The sequence below is a fragment of the Copadichromis virginalis genome, linkage group LG5, assembly GCF_057382275.1.
Source record: "Copadichromis virginalis isolate Kocher_CV1m ecotype Utaka linkage group LG5, C_Virginalis_male_GT1.1, whole genome shotgun sequence".
Lineage (NCBI taxonomy): Eukaryota > Metazoa > Chordata > Actinopteri > Cichliformes > Cichlidae > Copadichromis > Copadichromis virginalis.
In genome coordinates, this window is record NC_140622.1 from 2,846,804 (window position 1) to 2,863,321 (window position 16,518).

The 16,518-nt window shown below is 39.0% G+C and overlaps 1 protein-coding gene and 1 long non-coding RNA gene across 2 annotated transcripts in view; one reads left to right on the plus strand and one right to left on the minus strand.

The window, feature by feature from the left end:
- LOC146708754 (uncharacterized) overlaps positions 1 to 6,000 on the plus strand; it is a 9,390-nt gene extending 3,390 nt beyond the window's left edge. The window contains exons 2-6 of the mRNA XM_085455580.1: positions 1,641 to 1,790; positions 2,281 to 2,498; positions 2,586 to 2,717; positions 2,799 to 2,908; positions 3,435 to 6,000. Of these exons, the coding sequence (XP_085311706.1) occupies positions 2,301 to 2,498; positions 2,586 to 2,717; positions 2,799 to 2,908; positions 3,435 to 3,648 (654 nt within the window). The 5' untranslated portion in view covers positions 1,641 to 1,790; positions 2,281 to 2,300 and the 3' untranslated portion in view covers positions 3,649 to 6,000. The remainder of the gene's footprint in view (positions 1 to 1,640; positions 1,791 to 2,280; positions 2,499 to 2,585; positions 2,718 to 2,798; positions 2,909 to 3,434) is intronic.
- A 7,582-nt stretch (positions 6,001 to 13,582) lies between these two features.
- On the minus strand, positions 13,583 to 15,263 carry LOC146708755 (uncharacterized). Its single transcript, XR_014920352.1, has 2 exons — positions 15,050 to 15,263; positions 13,583 to 14,138 (listed from the first exon to the last, which is right to left on the minus strand). It is a non-coding gene; the product is annotated as an uncharacterized LOC146708755 (long non-coding RNA).
- Positions 15,264 to 16,518: the final 1,255 nt, after the last annotated feature.

A 16,518-nucleotide genomic window follows, 5' to 3' on the forward strand; every position in this document is an offset into this window, starting at 1 on the left:
TATCAATTACAGTTGTCATACTTTCTACCACCTTGTAGTTTAGGTTTTTATCCACATACACAGCTACTCCCCCTCCACTCTTGTTCCTTCTATTTACAAAATTCACTTCATATCCCTCCAGTCCAAAGTCCATTCCTTTCTCCGCATTGATCCATGTTTCAGAAATGGCAATAATTCCAAATGGATTTGTCAACTCATTGAGATATTCCTTTATATTGTTGAAGTTGGCATACAGACTTCTGCTATTAAAATGGATTACTGATAATTTATTTTCCGTGTTGATGGTGTGCTTAAACTGTTCATCAGTGAAGTAGCAGCAGTTACAGCTGATGTTGTAGAAGAAATTATTTTCCGGGTCTATATCCTTTTCTAAGTCTAGAACATTATGGTCTGTGTATCGAAATGTTCTCAGTTCCAGATTATCATAAAGAGAATTCCAATGAGTCATGTTGATATTGTTGCCGGATGCAGATGAAGTTCTTTTGGACTGTGCCATGTGTTGTGTTGTGTGTCACGTCACATGTGTATTCATACCTCCAGAGTAAGTTGACCTCAGTATTTGTCCCGCTCTTCCATATTTCTGATGACCAACACTTTGGCTTGTTCCGGTGTTCCATTGAGTTTAATGAATACTTTGCAGTTGGTGGTCCATGTATTTTGAATTTTTCCCTGTTTCTTCAAGTAACGTGCTTTCCTGGCAATGTCCGCATTTCTTTTTATCAGATGTTCGTTCATGAAGACATCGGATCCTTTCAGTTTCCTTCCTTGTTTTAACAGTGCTGTTTTCTGTTTTCTGTTTGCAAATCTCACAATGATGGCTGGTTTGTTACTGTCATTTTTTCGGGGTAGAGGGTGGCAAGCCTCAATGTTGTTATAATCCACTTCCACACCTTTGGACCGTAGAAAGGTAACCACTTGATGCTCCGTGGAGTTGACATCTTCCTCTCCTGGCCCTCCTACATTGTCAGTGGCGACCGCCCGGGTGTATGACCGGGGTTTGATGCGAAGCCCCGTGATGATAACATCGTTCATCCGGGTGTACTGCTCCAAATCCGCCACTCTGTTCTCCAGGTACGCCAGCCGCCGATCCTTCTCGGCGTTCTGGATGCGGAGAGCCTTAACTTCCTCGACCAGGTCCAGGATGGCTTTCTGCTGCAGTTTGACAGTAGAAATCTCCTCTGTCATAAACTCCAGCGACTTCTTAATATCGTCTCCTTCCTCGGCTGACAGAACTTTTTTCGGGCCCATGCTGAGAGACGCTCTCGTAGCTTTGCCGTGACGACCGGCTAGCTACTTCCCAGAATCCTTTGATGTTGGCTTTCACCTCTGCAAAGCGTTCACTCCGTAGCTCCCAGACACCGATCAGAGAAGATGTCGTCACACGGAATTCCCAAGAAACAAATACACGCTCTGCCTGGTTTTGGTCGAGAGTAAAAGACATAAAGGCCTTGTGTAGCTTGTTAATTGCTCTCTTTGGTCTGCTATACTGATGTTTGGACATATAAAACTTCAAAGAGACCACCTGCCCTCAGTTTTCTGTTCAGAGTGTCTTACAAGATTTACACAGTGTTGAATATTTTCCTTAACTTTTTAGCTATTTCCTGTTATTAAATTCTGTTCATCTTCTGTTTTTTCCTCAGAGAAAGAATTCCAATTGCAGCTACCCTCCACTGTACCAACAACGTCAAACAATACTACGCTGGATTTACCACTATTATCCAAGTCAGCATCATGCTCTGCACCCAGGGCTGATATAGGTCCATCAACTGCACCTCCAGATGATGTTGTTGGTAAGTCCACCTTGTCTACCTCTCAGTCTGACTGTGGCTCCTCTTACAGCTCTTTCCAAAATATGGCTGCAGCAATGAACCCCGTTCTAAGTGTTTATTCCATAAATCATAGTGGTTTGGCATTAACTCGAGTTGGTCATAATCACTGTCCACACTGATGTGAACGATATACACAGTAAACAACCTTTACCTTATTTTCACCACAGTTTTATTCACGAGCATCTTAAACTTTCGTTTTAATATTTGATTCTGTTCAAACTAACAATTAACATAAATCCATGATCATTATAAGAAAATGACACAAAGGGAAATGATCAGGACATATAGGGTCAGTTCATTACTCAAACATATTTAACCTAAACATTAATTCTCATAAATATTATACTTAAAAACAACCATGCAACCTTACTAGAAATGACTGATTAGAAAAATCTGGATTTTCTGAAGTCTGGTTACACCATGTCTTGCAATTGCTCTTTGCTTTCCCTAGCAGACCATGACAGCCTGAAGATGCAGGCAAGACATTACAAAACCTTGAGCAACATGTACAGGAAACCCAATTCAAAAACCAACCAAAGTGGCATTGCTCAAATTTTGGACCTGGAGTTTGAGGCCAGACGAGCTTTTATTGATGCTGATGTTACAAGGGAAGAAGACAGGCCTAGAAAAATATTTGAAGCATACCTGTGCTTCAAAGACATAGGAAATGTAAGTTCAACTACCTTCAGTTAAATCCTTGCTTTCTCTGGATAGGTTTAGTTAGTTCTTGACTAACTGAGCACAATTTTGTCATAGGCGATGGATGAACTGCGTCGCATCATTGGTGGCTCCAACTGCAAATACATAGATCACATGGAGGGTCGATGGGCAGAGTTTTGTTCGAAGGTGCAGTTCTATAACCTCCTCTCCCCTTGGATGTACGTGGAGGTAAGTGGCCTTTTCATACATTAAATCCAAGTATCAGATATGTTCAGATTACTTCATTAAGAGACAATTCTCTCTCCACAGTGGATTTTACTGTCACTCTCTTCACTGCACTCCCATTTCTTTTTCCTTCACCAACTACACCACCAAAGCGGCTGGGAAGTGTCAGTGAGGCTCGCCTTCATATCCTCAAGGTGAGAACAGCTGTAAGCAATACCAGTGACTGCACTCCATTTACTTGTATTATTATTATTATTTTGCTTTTTCATACTTTATAAGAGTGGCTTCAAAGTTCAATTCAGCAGGGATTAAATTACTCCTTAATTAATTTTCTTACTTGTCATTCAAAAACAACTTCAGTGAGGCAGTGCAGAACAAAAGCACATTGCAGTTGGGATACATAAAGAAGCAGTAAAAATGGATTTTAAAAAAGGCCTTCAAAAACTGGAATCTGTAACAGAGGTAAAAAAAAAAAGAAAAAAGAAAAAAAAGTTGTTAAAAAAGAAAAGAAAAAAGCACAAATAGACAAAATGAAAAGGCTGAAAAATAGAGAAAATTCCTGCTCAGAATTTATACATTTTTAAAAATTTCACATTTATGTAAATCAGTTGGAGCATTGTAAACTCTTGATATCGCTTTTTGTGCCTTAAGCTGTTTGGATGCACAGCAGCGCTTTAATTTAAAATCTTGAAGAATTTGCTCTTTTTTGTTCTCCTCCAGCCGGGTGAAGATGCTCTGCTATACCTGGAGAAGCGGCCTCTCTCCTCCCCAGTGCTACTTTTTGATGGGACAACGAGCATTGTTGCTGTGCAGTGACCACTCTCCCCTTGGAGGATTTCTGGGAAGGAATGTTGGTGTTGATGCCATATTACTACACCTTGCACTTAACATACCCAAAATGTGTTGTAACAGTCTTCTCTGTCATACAAACTGAGGTGATGTGTGCCACACAGCATACATCATGACCGGCACCCGACGCTTCTGATCCCTAGGAGAGCAGAGAGGAGAGAACTTGATAGTAATCCGGTGGCACTGGGCCCTCTTCCGCCGGGACAGGCTTGGGCAGCCTGCACCTCTGGCTGGATGGATGGCTCTCTTTGTCCAATCAGCCCTGGCTGCCAGATAATCCTCTGCAAGGGTCACAGCCGCCTCTACAGACAAGGGTCAGTGCACCGTGTCCCCAGGCAGCCCCGCCACAAATTGCTCTAGCACCAAGTTCTCCAGCCTCTCCTCCGGCAGCATGGGCAAAATGAACCCAGCACATGCACACACATGTGACTCTTAGATATTATATACTCTTAGACCCCTGCATTTATTTTAATGCTTTGTGACTGCTTTTGAACATCTGTAGTATCTGTGGAAAAGTTTTCCCACAGGTAGGCCAGCAAGGAAAAGTTGATCCAATTTACAACCTGAGAAATAAAAGAAATAGCTGCTCAGAAGGCTTGTAGCAGCACTCCAAAGTGAATGCAGAGTCAAGAGTTACCCCAAGGTTCCTGACAGACAAAAATGGACCAATGGCCTTCATTACATCAGGTGCATACATGTGTCAGGGGCATAGACAAGGACTTGTGTTTTATCTTCTTTAAACTGGCAGCCAACCAACTTCATATTCAGGATCAGCAGCTTAAAATATCAACTGCATAGCAGTGATAGCTAAAGCCCTTAAAGGTACTCAGACTAAAATTGCATTTGGGAAACGCACTATACTAGAAAGAACAGTCAGGTTGTTCTTTGACGCACAACAGTCTTGTGGTGCTTCAACAGATCGTGTCCCTCTTGATTCTTTTTGTAACCTGGCATGTTGTGCCATGGCCAGCTGAAGCTGGGTTCAAAACACAAGTGTTCGATTGTGCCAGTTTTTAATCGCCATTTGAATGATATTTCAGTATAGAAGCTCAGAGACATGCAGATGTACAGAGGGAGACGGTGGAACTGTTTGAAATTTGCAAAAGTGTGGTACTGTTTTTTGTGGCAACACTTATTATTCAGGAGAATACTGCAGCAGCTTCCTGTGATTTGTGTAAAAATACAAGTGACTGTGAAACAAGGTTGCAGCAGCAAGCAAAGCAGCCATTGCGGCAGGTACACTGGGGCCTTAAGTCAGACAAGGAAACAAAGAGGAGGCAGGAATAAACAGGGAATCATGGAATAACACAAACCAGAATGAAACCGAGAACAGAAAATGTAAATATAAGGGAATAAACAAGGAAATTGTTTTTTACTGAATCTTTTATTTTCAGCATGTTTTAAATATGCATGTACTAATTTCATGATGAAGAAAATGTATAAATGTTGTACATGATTCTAATCTGTTCCTAAATAGTCTTTAAACTGCTGGAATCTAAGCTACTAGAAAACTTTAATCAGTAAAATTAATTTTAGTTTGCTAACTACTTTGCTAACTCTGCTAACTAAAGCAATTTCCACACCTCCTGCATTGGGCAGTGGCACAGTAACATTTAATGTTTAAACTGATCCCGTTTAAAGTTTGAGATCTCTAATGTGCAACAGTCACCTTAACAGCAGCACTGAAAAAAATCACCAGAAAAATGTTTGTTGTGCACACCTTTCTTTATCATCAGCTGTCATGTGTCTGACTGGAGTGGTCCACAACCATACCAGTCATGTGGAAGAGGACGCACATAACCCACAAAATACCCACGTTTATGTGAGTACGTACAGAGCCTGAAGCACAAACCCCGGCTTAACAGAGGAAGTTGATAACCACTGTCGTTAAAACCATTTTCTCCAGTTGGGGTTTCAGGTTTTGTTGAGCCATATAAAACAAAGAAAGCCTCGCTGCAGTAAACTTTGTTCGTTTGTATGAAGCCTGAACTGCATCATCTGATGAGCTCTGTACTGTCTGAAGAGAAAGGGACACTGACCTGACCGATGTGAAAGGACTTTTGTTGTTGTTCACTGAGTAGTGCAGGAGTGGAGAAAGAATATGGAAGAACGCCACCTCCAACCAAAGCCAAGAAGAAAGTTTTGGCAGTTTCTTGGAGAGCAGCACACTTCCAATGACAGCAGCATCAGTCTTGGTTATGTTTGATCCCATGGTAACGTTAAGAGAAGCAGTAAAGGCTGAAGTGAACATTTATGTTCAAAGAAGAAAAGACCCCGCTGAAATGGTGGGAGAGAAACCAATTAAACTTCCTCCAGGTGTGCACACTAGCATAGAGCTCTGTGTATAAATGTTCCGCAGTCTGTGTTCATTACACATTGCATTGTTTTATTATTGTTGTTGCTATTTGTCTTTATAGCTGTTCAACAAATGTTTTGACGTAGGATTTTAAAGAGAATAAACATTTTTCTTCAAATGCACCAGTGTTGCCAGACTCCAGTGTTGTGGAGATAAAATATCCTATTTTGCCTTCTTTTCTTGCGGTGGTGTCTTGAAACCACTAGAGGGAGCCAGTATCAAAGCTGTGAAATCACAGGCACGAAAAACTCTCAGCGGTCCTTCAGCAGTCAGCCTGTCAGTCAGTTTGACTGATCATCTTAATCCTATGATTTCTTAAAAAAGAGATATTAAATATTGTAGCTTTTTAAGTTTAGATTTTTTAAAAACATTTGTGCGTATTTCTGTGCTGATCTGCAAAATAAAGTCTTGCACTGGTAAAATCTCCTACTGTATGAGTTGGTTGGGGTTGGGATGGGTAGTATTGTGTCAGTTTAATGAAGGAGCAGGACAGGGTGGAGAGAGGCCAAGGACAGAATTTAAGAACAAAAGGGGAGGTTTTAGTGTTGTGTCTACAGTCATAAATGACAGCTTCACAGCGTAACAAAAGAGATGATGTGTAGGGAATTATCTACGAGGGGCTTAAAAAGCACTATCTGGAGGCCTTTCAGATGATTAGCCCTGCGTTGTGTATTGTAATGGACAAGGTACTTGGCGTGCTGGGCTGTTGCTGTTAGTGACCAGAACTGAAATCACCCCGCCAGTGACTGACAACAACGACCCCTCAGACAGAAAGCCAACTCTCCTCTGTCCCTGCTGGGGTAGCATGAATTTGAAGCCATAAGATTATGCAATGCTGTTCAGCTATTGAAGCCTACTGAGAACCCTGACAGATAAGTGGCTGGACCCAGAGCTGTGGAAATGGTTAAGTGTTGACTCCGTTTGATTGGATAATGGGTAATTGCAGGGTGCATTGCATTCGGCAATATGCTGGGAATTTAGCGGGGGCAAGTGAGGCAGAGGAAAAGAATGGAGCAGGGAAAATATTTTGGCATGTTGTGTTTTTTGCAGACTGTTATTTCACACCTTGGTTGGTTACATTTGTTTGGATCTCAAGCCTGCACAGTTTACTAATTTGTATCAACTGATGATGCAATTTAAATTGCAAATGACAATTTGAAAATTTATTGTCACACAGTTGATTTTTGTTTCATTCGACACAGTTTCTGAATTGAGAGTTCACATTTCAGTGTGGCTGCTGCACCGTGCCTGAGTTTGTAAGTCCTGAATGTCTCCTTGTATCAGAACAGTTAAAAGCTCAGGCATGTTGTCTTTCATAAAGGCCTTGGCTTTTGTTATGTTGCTTTACATTAAATAAAGCCTTTGTGGTTCCTCCCCATTGACTCTGTGGGCTCAAGTGTAGAATGTCTTCTTTGAGAGCTCATTTCAAACATGTCTTTAGTCTCTCAGCCACTTCCAAAAGGAAAAGCTATTTTTACTTTCCAAATCTTATGCACTGGAACAGAACTAGCCTTCAGGAGCTAATGTGAAAATTCTTCCCCTGCTAGACTTGAATATACTAGAGCTGCATTATTGCTCTTTGAGGAGTACAGTAGGGGGGCTGTGCTTGCTGAATTCCACTTCAGTCAGTGTATTGATTGTTTTTTCACAGGTGTCAGAATCTACAGTGCTATTCATTTTGATTTACGGATTGAACAGACTGTCGAAAGAACACGTATGAATTTTGCATTTGTTTACGTGGACTTTTTGTTGATATTGATTCAGTCTTGGCACACAGCACCAATGTGTCAAGTTTGAGTCTTAACAAAGTCCTTTATTACAGGCTAATCTACTGTTAGTGCCACATTAAGGAAAAATATATTATTGATCTTTTTTAGATTAAAGTTGAAATTTCAAGATTAAAGTTGAAGTACCACTTTGAGAAAAAGCTGAAATGTCGATAAGGATGATTTTTCTTTTAGCACATAAACACAGTGTGCTGTGTGGTGATAAATAGACGGACGCTGAAAACATGGTGCAGAAAGCTGCAGCTGGTTAAAAGAAAAAAAGAGGCTATATGTTGTATCACAAGATAACACAGCTGAACAACTCATCTACACAAGGCATTTTATAGAAGGTATAAGTGTGTCGTACACGTGTGTGCACATTTAGACTTTAAGAAAAAAGTCAAAGAACAAAGTGAAGGATTCTTTTGGCACATGCTCGTGAAATAAAAACCCCACACCACTGAGTTCTTGCTTAAGAAAGGCTACGTGGGTAATCACTCTGTGTTTTAGATATCTTCTTTGTTCCCTTTAGTGGACGCCTCCACCTCACCCATCCCTCCTCGTCACAGCAACCTTCTGTATGTACTCTGTGAAGCCCACTAGTGTGTGATAGTTTAATAATAATATTTTTAGTGAATAATCTTGATTATTTTTCATTTCTAATTTTTTTTATTTTTGTGAATAAAATGTCCTGTAAACAGAATAGTCCTTTATAGTCATGTTACATGTAGAACTAAATTGTGGGTGCTCCACACCAACTGTGCAAAGCTGGATGAGGTGTTTGCAGTTGCCACGTTCATACCAGTAGGAGGCCCTGTGGGGTTGTGGTTTTCCTGTCTCCCACTGGTCTCCCTCTTAGCTGCGAGGATTCAGTCAGAGCAGGCCACATCTCCAGTGTCATCTTTGTCTTTATGTTTTTTCAGGCATGTGATCGTGGTACCAGGTGCTGCAACCCATCACGTCTTCTTTACTTTATCCATGAATATTCTTTTCCTCCTGCCTGGCAGCATCCTGCGTCCAGTGTACCCACTAACCGTCCTCTGCACATGTTCAGATCATCTCAGTCTTGACTTTTTAACTTTGTCTCCAAACTGCTCAACCTGAGCTCCTCCTCTGATGTTCTCATTTGTAATCAGTGCAGGAACTAGTGTGTTCCTGTACGTATGGGAAACTCCATGTAAGAACCTTCATGAGAGAAACTGGACTTTATAAATAATAATGTTGCATCCCTGAATTATTGACAGTGATAGATTCAGTGGTGATGTTTTGCTGGGATGACTTTACCTTCGAGGGAAGGGTCACTTCAGTGCAACTCGTGTGGTCTTAGAATGGAAATATGAAAATAACAAGTACCCTTCTGTTGGGTGACACCTCATAGTTTTTGAGTTGTTGTATAAAGTCAAGCATCTATCCATGCAGTCTGCCTTGACAAGCATTTGTGAACGAATAGGTCATTTAAAAGAGCTCACTGAATTTTAGCTGTAGTGAAGTAATATAGTTTACTTTTCAAATTACTGATTGAATACATAAATAGTGTAGTTGAATCATAGTCTGGTCACTTCTACATTATGGAACCACTCTCAAAATCAGATAGCTCTTTAAAATGTCCCTTTTTTAACAAATGTTTGAGTAATTGCTGGTTTAATACTTTTCAGCTGTGGCAATGGAAGTAAAAACACCTGAACTCAGAGATTAAGAAGTGTGGCCCAGTAACGTCAGTAATCCTTAATAAATAGATTGACTTCAATGAGCATTTGCTAATTTAGAAGAGAGGCTTTGTGTAGCAAGATGCTAAACAGTAAGCAAACACAAGAAATATAGTTTTTCTTCTAGGACACTCCACAAGAACGAAGCAAGACTGCAACTGCTCTAGACTAGATGTGAGTTTGTGCGTCTGTATGAACATGAACTGTTTAATTCATTTCACGGGATCGTTAAATGTTGCTAGAAGAGTAGTTCATCATTAACATGGTAGCCTGAAATAAAGGAGGACTGGACATTTTCTAGCAGGTCAGCAAGTAGGTCAGCTCAAAAGGATTAGCTGAGACACCGGACATCCCTAAATCAACTGATCTTTCCCAACGATGGCACACTGCTTAGTAACACCAGTGCACGATGGAGAAAATGACTCATTCAATTAATTGGCTCATAATTCGCTGGACAAAGAGTGCAGTTTTTTTTTTGTTATCTTTAGTTTTAGTTTTTTTTACAGTAACATCGTATCAGTGTTTGACTTTGTTGCAGAGTCCAATATCTATCTCTCTGCTGTAGTGAATTCTCCACAGCACCCAAATACCACAATGTCTGCCCCAGCCATTTTTGTCATGCTAAATAGAAGCTGTCATGTTTGTACTTTTTATTGTAATATACACTCCCTGATTGTCTTAATAGGTAAGCTTTGCTAGAACAATATAGGAGCTCCTTTTGCGTACTTTAATTCTTCACGGCATTGAGTCAAACAGGTGGTGGAAACCGTCCTCAGATATCCATGATGACATCATAAATCAAGCTCCCATTCTACAAAAAATCCTACAAACAAACGTGAACTTTTGATTGGAACACAGGTGGTGTCTGTAGCTTAGGTGATAGTGTAGGAAGCCCAGTAATCAGAAGGTTGCTGGTTTGATCCGTGTTCTGTGTGTCAGGTCATTTAGTGTGAATGCTAGATAGAAAGTCTGAATGAGACATCTTTACGTCCAATCAAACACAGAACATGATAACACTGCAATTACACTTAAAAATGCAGAACTTAGGCTTAATACAGTTTAATCTGGTAAATTATATTTTAAAAAATCACCACTTTACAGTGACGGTGAAAAAGAAAAGTAGTCAAAATCCAAAAGATGTGGGCTCCATGTTCAGCTCTGCTGTAAAGCTGGAGACTTGTTCACTTTTGAAACTACACTGAAAAAACGGGAATTGGCAGGCTTTTGAATTTGCACAAATGAATTTAGTTAATGCTACACAAGCTTTTCATGTTTCTCTTATTTACATGATTAAATAAAGTACCATTTACTTGATTATAAACAATACTGAGACTACTCATTTTTCTTGCATTGATTTAAAGTGACTAAATTAGAATACTAAAACCATTGTAATCATGTTTGACCACAACCGGAAATGATGCAATATATTCAAAGACAACAACTAAATATGATTGGATAATACGACCTAGAGTCTTATCCAATAAGACAACAACATAATTTAAGGAGAGCGCAATTGACCGCCAGATTCTGGAAGATTGTTTAGCCACATGCAACCTTTGGCACTGAGTCAGGCATAGTGAGAAGGTAAGTAATTTAAATACATTTGTTTTAGTTTGGTACGTTTTCACAGAATTGTTGCAGTGCATGCTATATAAAAAGTAATCTGTAATGCATCTACATGTTGTTTTTACAGTGCTAGCTAAAGTTGGTATTAGCTAGTGATGGCCAAATGAAGCTTTCCGAAGCACTGAAGCTTGTATTGAAAAACGGTTCATTACTCGAAGCTTTTCAACACAGTCCTCTCTGGTGACATCTGGTGGTGAAAATTTTGAAGAGCAGCTTGAATCTGCAAAATAAAACGGACTGCTCAATTATCACTGCTCACTCAAGAGTGGAGTTCTCTCTGATATTGGGCCACCGTTCCGTTGCTTTGAACATGTAATTGGTTTTGTTTTCTCGATTGGGGGGCTGAAAAAAATGTAATGCGTATCTGCGTAATACATTTTGATCAATAAACTTTCCCTATTTAAACATGCACTATGGTGTGGCCTTTCTTTGCTCATAACTCCTTGATGTTGGTAAATACAATAAGTGAGCAATATATATAATATACATATGAGAATGCACAGCACATTATGGAGTATGCCCCTGCTGTGAAGTCCTGCCTCCATCTACTTGTCATTTAATCACTGGACAGCTGGACAGGTTCATACAAAATATTAGATTAGGCCAATTCCTATACATATTTTTGACCTAGGGGTGGGATTGATTGTGAACTGGAAAGGGAAAATGCTTAGGAAGCTGAGTACGGCTGCATCGTCACTGATTTGTAGAATCATTTTGATTCGATACAGGATCCGATTCAATTTGATTGGAATCTGGAAAGTTTTGCCTCAGTCAGAAATATTACAAGTCTGATCATTTAACAGTATATATCCATAATTTCGTATCTATTAAAAGAAAGCTGACACATGTGAGACTTAATTAGAGATGTAAACAGAGAGTTATGAAACCTGCAGCTGCAGAAGCCAGCGAAAAAAAAGAGGCAAACACAGCGCGGACCCGCCGACACATCAAAATCTGACTGACGCGTCGGGTCCGCGCTCTGTGTTCACGTTTGTATGCAGAATCCGTAAACCTGCTCCCAGTTACTGTTTTAGCTGTATGGTGTTTGACGACATGTTGTGAGGTTTAACCTGAGATGCTGGCGTTTCAGGCATAATAACGTTAATTTACAAATCGACACGGGATTTTAATGAATCAATATCACTTTATTCAATTTAGCATGGATTGTAATCAGAAAAGCATAGTCAAAACCCACCCCTAATCAAGAACTTGCAAAGTAAAAACATGATCAATGTAAGGTAGCCCTTTTGTTATTTACAGTTAAAAAGAGGATTAGTGTTACTGTGCGCTGGCTGAGTCTCTTTCCTTTCTTAGAAATAGTTTCTCCTGCCCTGGAGAAAATCCACTTGCATGGAACAAAAGAGGCTGTGGAGTGCAGGAACTACACTGCAAGCTGGTAGATATGCAGGTATTCCTGGGTCCTGCAGACTATCACCTAAAAACAATAAACAAAATGATTTTCTAAACTGTGTAGCAATGTAATGTACGTATAGTGTCAAATACATTTTTGTAGTCTTCATTAGCTTTAATTCACATGGAAGTGTTCCTGAAGTCATATGCTGTAATGATATTTACATTATGAAAACATGATTTTGGACATTTCAAGTTTTTCACTTCGGCAGATAAAATGAATTGAGCAAAATCAACTCAAAATATTTCCACACGCCAGAACGTCCTCTCTTCCTCGCTGGCTCCATATCTTCCTTATATCCGTTTGAATCAGGTACCGAAGCAGTTACGTGCGTAACGAAGCTTCGGACGTCACTGGTCACGTGACTTTTGCCAAACGAAGCAAGCCTCGACACAGTGCTTCTGAACCAGTGTGTTGTTTTTTTCGACACACGCTCCGGAGCGTAGTGATGGGATTTCCGGCTCTTTTTAGAGATCCGGCTCTTTCGGTTCGGCTCACTAAAAAGAGCCGGCTCTTTCGGCTCCGAACCGGCTCTTCAGGTTGTTTTGTTGCTTTAATTAATTTATTATTAACAATAATATAAAATTATGCACAAAAGGAATTACTAAAATAAAAACAAGTGGTTTTATTTATATATGTTTATATATAAATATATGCGGTGGCCCCTAGAGACAAAACACGTACAAACTCCAAAACACATTTCTAGCATGAACTGAACTTCCAAAGCCGAGCTACTAGATCACTTAAATTACACAATTGAAAGCATGTGTGTATTGTTTGTGTATTTATACACAGGCACTCATATATATATTCAAATAATTTTAAAAAAAGTTCATTTACCTGTTATTACCACACACCAAATCCGGTCGTTCACTGCAAAAAACGATTTTCAAGAAAGTAAAAAAAACCTTGTTTATGGACATTTTTTCTTATTTTTTGCCTAAAAAGAAAATATATTCTTAACAAGCAAGTTTTGGACAAGAAAATAAAGCTTATTCTAGGAAAATATGTCTAACTTTTCCTTAAAAGGATATTTCAGCTCATCTTGAGCTTTATTTACCAGTTACAAGGCATGACAATGGTTTGGTTGAATTTCCAGAATAAAAATAAGATTATTTTTCTCATTTCAAGAGTAAGGGCATTTAAACAGCTGCTCAGTTTAAGAAATGTATTTATTGACACTAAAGTTTAATATAATTGCTGTCAAGTTTGACACAATATGCAGTATATGAACAAAGGCAGGAACTAAAAGCACATGGTAAACATGAAATACAGGCCCATTTGAAAAACAGAAACAGCACAACTCATTCACTTTAGGCCATGTCAAACAGAATAATAGATCAGCATCAGTATATCTATACTATGGCAATGCTAAAATCGCATTCAACTGTCAGAATTTATAGGAAAACAACAACTTAATTTTAAAAATTGTCACAAAACTGTCCAAAACAATAACCTGAAAATACAGTTCATGCATGTAAAGCAGTGTACCTTTTATAAAACATATGTTGAGCTCACGTGTAGTCCAATTACATCACCCAGGTAATATTTCATGACCGCACATGTCATATCTTTGTGTGTGAAACTGTAATATGGAATGGAATCTCATATCATATCATTGTTGGCTGGCTTTCCACCACTGAATCAGTCCTGTATGCCCACATGTTACTCAGATTTCTGTTCACTGCTGATGAGGGTTCCCTCCTAGAACTGCAATTGAGATTGGTTGATTAATTGACTAGTTGCGGATAAGGAAATTAAATACAAGGTACACTGATAATTTCTAAAAACTTTTAATGTCAGAAATATACTGCATTTTATAATTTACTCTAAAATATGCATGTTTTCAAGCTGAGTTTAATAAATGGATATTCATTTAATGCTCATTGCTATTTGGCAGCTTAACTGTAGTTTAAAAGCCTTGAAAAATCCTCAAAAACCTAAAATGGGAAAGCTAAACTAAAGAACACAGGAAACATGGAAAATGTTGCAAAAACCTTACAACCTTGAACAAGGAACATAAGACATGAAAACATCAGGGAGGGAACACAGATGATAACACAGGAGAGAATACAGACGATCCGACAAAGAACACACTAAATATACACACACAAAAGGAAACGAGGAATTGGCAGACAGGCACGAAACACAGCTGACACTAATCAGATGAGAAGAGACCAGGAGGAAGCAAAACAGAATACACCGATGCAGGGCAGGGACTATCAAAGTAAAACAGGAATAAACACGAATATCGAACCAGGGACAATACACTGAAGACAAGGGAGGTACAGAGAACACCTAAACACTGGAAATAATTAACAAATAACTAGGAAACTAACTGACACAATGAATATTAATAAACACAAACAACCAAGGAGACTGCGGACCATGACAATCGGTTTATTTAAAACAAAAGTTTAAAAAAATACAAAATGTTGTTTTCTCTAGTAGAAGAAATTAAACACTATCAGAATATTCTTTATAAATAGATAGCATTGTTGTGGATTATAAGGAATAAGCATTAACATATCTACTGTTAAGCTGTAAAAACAAGTAGACATCTAACATGAATATTTTATATGATTATTTTCAAAGATATTAAAGTATATAGTCAGTCTCACCTTACAGATTTTTGTGTCCTAATCGATCCGCTGCATCGTCCATTGGCAAGGTGGTCGGAGTGTGTTCGAAGAATGTGATACCAAAATTAGCTGTAAACACGATATTCTTTGACACATCCATCTATGCCACAATCTTCACGGAAATCTGGACTATGGCTATGTGCAGAATTAATATGACTCAGTAGGGATTTGAGGGTCAGACCCACAAAAACGATGTAGATAACAGCGCCAAATCATTTTGTTTTACTGGTCTGTGAACTACTTTTCCCATAAAGTCAAGATAACCAGGATTATTCCATTATGGGGTAGGAATGGCTATCCTAATTCAGTGCCTTATAACAGCTGTAGTAAGTAACAGCACCCACACGTCAGTATTTACAGAACATAATCTAACTAAATAGTCAAATATTTATATCATTTTATAGGTATAAAAGAGCGAACTAAACCATTTCCGTACACAACCCCATACTCCTGAGTTGGTACAGCCCACCTTCCCGCCTCTAGCTCCGTGCCTAAGCGGTTGGATTGCAGGATTTTGGGGTCTGGGTGTAGATGCGATACAGTTGGTACAGTGTGAAGAAATTAAGGCACGCTATGGAAAAACTGGACGAAATAACAATTGCCAACCTGAAAGGTATGTGACTGTTTTGTTTTTTCTATGTTTTGTGTTCTGGTATGTTGCATGTTAAGTCGCTAGCATGGCAGGCTATACCCGGTTGTTAGCTTAGCTTAGCTGTGCGGTTAGCTTAGTTGCATTAGCATTTTTAAATATGCTAGTGCAGAAAGTTATGAAAGAATTCATGTCCAGTTATTAGTTTCAGTGTCTGTGAATTTATTCAACAAGTGTGCAAAGTGCCATAAGTTAATGCCAGTTTTACAGAAATTGTGGGAGTTTCAAATTTCTATTAGTGAAGTTATTTCATTATATACTTTAGCCCAGGAAGCAAAAAATAATAATACATTTATATGTATACATGCATTTAATTGATGTATCACAAATATATTACTTTTACCAGTCAATAGGAGGAAGGTAATTTAGAACCTGTGGAGCAGTGAGGAGGGAGAATAATGGAATAGAGTCATGGTTTTAAATGGTAAATATTAAATTATGTTTCCTATGTATCCTGTCTGTTACCCAAGCAAAGCTGTCAGCTGGCTTGCACATGAGGATAATGCAATGTAGTGATAATTGGAAACTCGTATTGCAGAAGCAAATGTTGGAGAAGACCTGCTCTCATCACTTTCACGAGATGACATCAAAGATCTGTTTCCTGGTCCTGAACATTGCCTCAGGCGTCGGGCTCTATGGCTTGCAGTGCACAAATGTGAAGAAGTAAGTTCTGTCCTATCGCTGTGTGACAAAACTGAGAACACACCAGCTTGTTTTATGCAGTTTCAAATAATTCCACCAATACTCACTTAACAGATAGACAGTAGAATCTTCTTTAGTTTTGATTTAAATCAAGTGG